The 3512-nt window shown below is 54.1% G+C and overlaps 1 protein-coding gene across 1 annotated transcript in view; it reads right to left on the bottom strand.

Annotated features, from left to right (window-relative positions):
• Nucleotides 1–723: 723 nt before the first annotated feature.
• Nucleotides 724–3512, bottom strand: part of LOC117434525 (leucine-rich repeat-containing protein 10B) — a 3580-nt gene continuing 791 nt past the window's right edge. Inside the window, exon 1 of the mRNA XM_059003073.1 lies at nt 724–3512. This exon is cut by the window's right edge and continues 791 nt beyond it. Coding sequence (XP_058859056.1) covers nt 2055–3080 — 1026 coding nt within the window. The 5' untranslated portion in view covers nt 3081–3512 and the 3' untranslated portion in view covers nt 724–2054.

Below are 3512 nucleotides of genomic sequence, written 5' to 3'. Positions count from 1 at the left end.
GTAACGTTCCTCCTTTCTTTTAATGGGTCTGTTCTCTCTCCCTCTCTGTCCTTGTAAGGGAACAGATCCCTCTCCCCCCCCCCCCCCACGCCAGCAGGTCCGCATGTAAACACAGCCCCTGCTGGTTTATTCTCAGCAGTGACAGATCAGATCACGCTGTTTCTCTTTGTTCCTCGCTCACACTGCATTGTGGAAGCAGGTTGACCCAGCGGAGAAAGGGTGTCTGTTAGATTCTGTTCAATCTCCTAAATGTTTACCACCTCCCTTCAAACCCCCCCCCCCCTCCGAAACACAGACTCCCCCCTCCGAAACACAGACCCCCCCGAAACATAGACCCCCCCCTCCGAAACACAGACTCCCCCCTCCGAAACACAGCCCCCCCCCGAAACATAGACCCCTCCTGAAGAAACAGAGACCCCCCTGAAGAAACACAACCCCCCCTGAAGAAACACAACCCCCCCTGAAGAAACAGACCCCCCTCCGAAACACAGACCCCCCCTGAAGTTACAGACCCCCTGAAGAAACACAGACCCCCCCCAAAACACAGACCCCCCCTGAAGAAACACAGACCCCCCCTGAAGAAACAGACCCCCCCGAAACACAGACCCCCCCTCCGAAACACAGACAACCCCCCTCCGAAACACAGACCCCCCTGAAGAAACACAACCCCCCCCGAAACACAGACCCCCCCCTGAAGAAACACAACCCCTTGTGGACAGCACAGTCATTTCTTCCTCCTTTTTATTTAAACACCCTCTCTTCGATATCCTAGGAATACAGAGCCGGGAATCGCTTCCTTATTCAGTTCATTAAAAGTGTCCTTTTTAATTTGTATAATAATAATAATAATAATAATAATAATAATAATAATAATAATCACAATAACAACCATATGTAAACACGCACACACACACATATAGACACACACGCTACCTTGAAAAGAAAGTCCTGATAAACAAGTTTTCATCCTGGAATGATGTGGTGCACACTTCCTCCCTCGAAATATTCTGCGCTCGAGGGTTGGGAAAGTAGGAAGGTGGGACACCGTGTCTGTCCACTGTCCCATTCGCTGAGGGACACACTCCTCCCTCTCTGTCTTTCTGTTCACTGTCCCATTCGCTGAGGGACACACTCCTCCCTCTGTCTGTCCACTGTCCCAATAGCTGAGGGACACACTTGTCCCTTTGTCTGTCCACTGTCCCATTTGCTGAGGGACAACTCCCTCTGTCTGTTTGTCTGTCTGTCTGTCCTCAGTTTGCATGTCCCTTGGTCTCATTTCGGGCACGAGTCCCCCCCCCCCAACACACACACCTCACTCTCTCCTCTCACCTGCCGAGAAGACATAAGGGGGGAGAAAGAGACACAGAGGGATGGAGGGAGAGAGGGAACTATTCTTAAGTGTCACATGACAGCACGGATTCCTTGCTTGTGCAACCTGGCTGCCCTTTAAGCAAGTTTCTGAAATAATTCTTCACAGCAGCAGCTCCTAATGACGGAGACGGATTCCTAAACATTTCTGCCTTGTAAACCCCCAGCCTTTTTAACATTACCATTCATCGTGTTGACGTATCGTTTACAGAAACGATCCAGAGCTACCAAACACTCAAGAGCGCTGCATTTTAGAAACAAAAGAAAGTTAATAAAATAAATGAATTCAGCTGTCAGAGGTCTGTCGTTTCATTGATTAAAAGGTATTTTTTTCCCCCAGTGTTTCTAAATGACATGGAAAATGCGATGGAGTTTCAGGGTGTCTGAGAATAATTAGCCATCTGCATTAAAAATGAAACAAAGAAATTAGCATAATTTTTTTTTTTTAATTTACTGAATTCAGGCCTTGGCAGTAAATTTGACCAGACAGAGAGCGAGAGAGAGAGAGAGAGAGAGAGAGAGAGAGAGAGAGACTGAGGGATGAACAGATTGAGAGTGAATAGGGAGGGGAGGGGGAGTTTTACTGAACAAGAGAGTGATAGAGCATGCCAGGAGTAGAGAGAGAGAGAGAGAGAGAGAGAGAGAGAGAGCGTGAGCAGGAAGGAATGAAGGAAGATTTCTGGCCCTCAAGTCTCCTCTCCCTCCTCCTCCTCCTCCTCTTCCTCTTCCTCAAAATCAAACTCATCCTCGAACTCTCCCTCCTCCTCCTCCTCCTCCCCCCCGCCCCCCTCGGATCCCTCCAGCTGCCCTGTGGACAAGCCTCCGTTCTTCAGGATGCTGTGGATGGCTGTCCCTCTCCCCCTGTACCCCCTGGCCCCCCTGGCCGCTGCCTCCAGTGCCTCAGCCTCCAGGGCCTCTTTCTCTGCCTTGGCCGCAGCGACGGCCTCTGCAGCCTCGGCCCTCGCCTGCCTCAGCTCTTCGGCCCCCTCTCCGACCAGCATCACCGAGTCCCGCGCCTTGGGCACGGCCTTGCTGGGGTTGTGGTCGTAGGAGAACAGCTTCAGCCCGGCGAGGCGTGTGAGGTTGGGGAAGCTTGAGATCTTGTTCCGGTCCACATCCAGGATCTCCAGCAGCTCCATGCGCAGCAGCACCCGAGGCAGCTCCTCGAAGCGGTTCCCGTACAGCCACAGCCCCCTGAGGGAGGCCATGCGGGCCAGGCACCCCGGGAGGCTCCTCAGCCGGTTGTCTCCCAGCTGCAGGGACTTGAGGACGGGCAGGTCGAGCAGCTGCCGGGGGAAGCGCCGGAAGAAGTTGTTCTCCATCCAGAGGCAGCGCAGGTTGAGCAGGTTACTGAACTCCGGCGGCAGCGTGGTGAGCCGGTTGCTGCCCAGGTAGAGCCGGGTGATGTTCTCCAGCCGGCACACCGGAGGCGGCACGTCGAACATCTTGTTGAAGTCCAGGGCGAGGACCCGGAGGCGCTCCAGCTCGGAGAAGCCCTCGGGCAGCCCCCGCAGCCGGTTGTTGCTGGCGTAGAGCTTCTCCAGGTGGCGGCAGCCACACACACGCCGGGGGAGCCTGCGCAGCTTCCGGAAGCAGAGGTCCAGGGTGTCGTCCCCGCTGGCCAGCTGCTCTTCCACCTCGTAGGGCAGCTCCTCGTCCTCCCCCTCCTCCTGCTCCTCTCCCCCCTTCCCCTTCCCCCCAGAGTTTCCCATGCCTCCCTCCCTCAGCTCCGGCTGTGTCGAGACCACACTGCTGACAGCCACGTGCAGCGGGCCTCGCCGCCCGTGTGGCCCCCCGAGGAGAGAACGAGAGTCGGCAGTAGAAGAAGCTGGGGGCTGCGCGGCAGGCCGGGAGACATCTTTATACAACGCTGGAGAGAAATGAAACGCTCTGCCTGTCCGTGGGTCTGTCCTCAGTGTAACTTGATCAGACTCTTGTTGTGTTGCTGTACCCGCGGTTGTTTTGCTGTTGTTTCAGATCTCGGCACACACACACACACACACACACAATTTCAAGATCATCCCAATAATAATAATAGTCTTTCTTCAGTGCTCTGTTTGTTGCAGGAGTGGCAGTGCTATCAGGATGATGATGTGGAAGTTGGTGGGTTAATTAGATAGCATGTCTAGTATTAGTATTAGTAG

Source organism: Acipenser ruthenus, chromosome 28, assembly GCF_902713425.1.
Source record: "Acipenser ruthenus chromosome 28, fAciRut3.2 maternal haplotype, whole genome shotgun sequence".
NCBI lineage: Eukaryota > Metazoa > Chordata > Actinopteri > Acipenseriformes > Acipenseridae > Acipenser > Acipenser ruthenus.
This window is presented reverse-complemented; position numbering and strand designations above follow the sequence as displayed.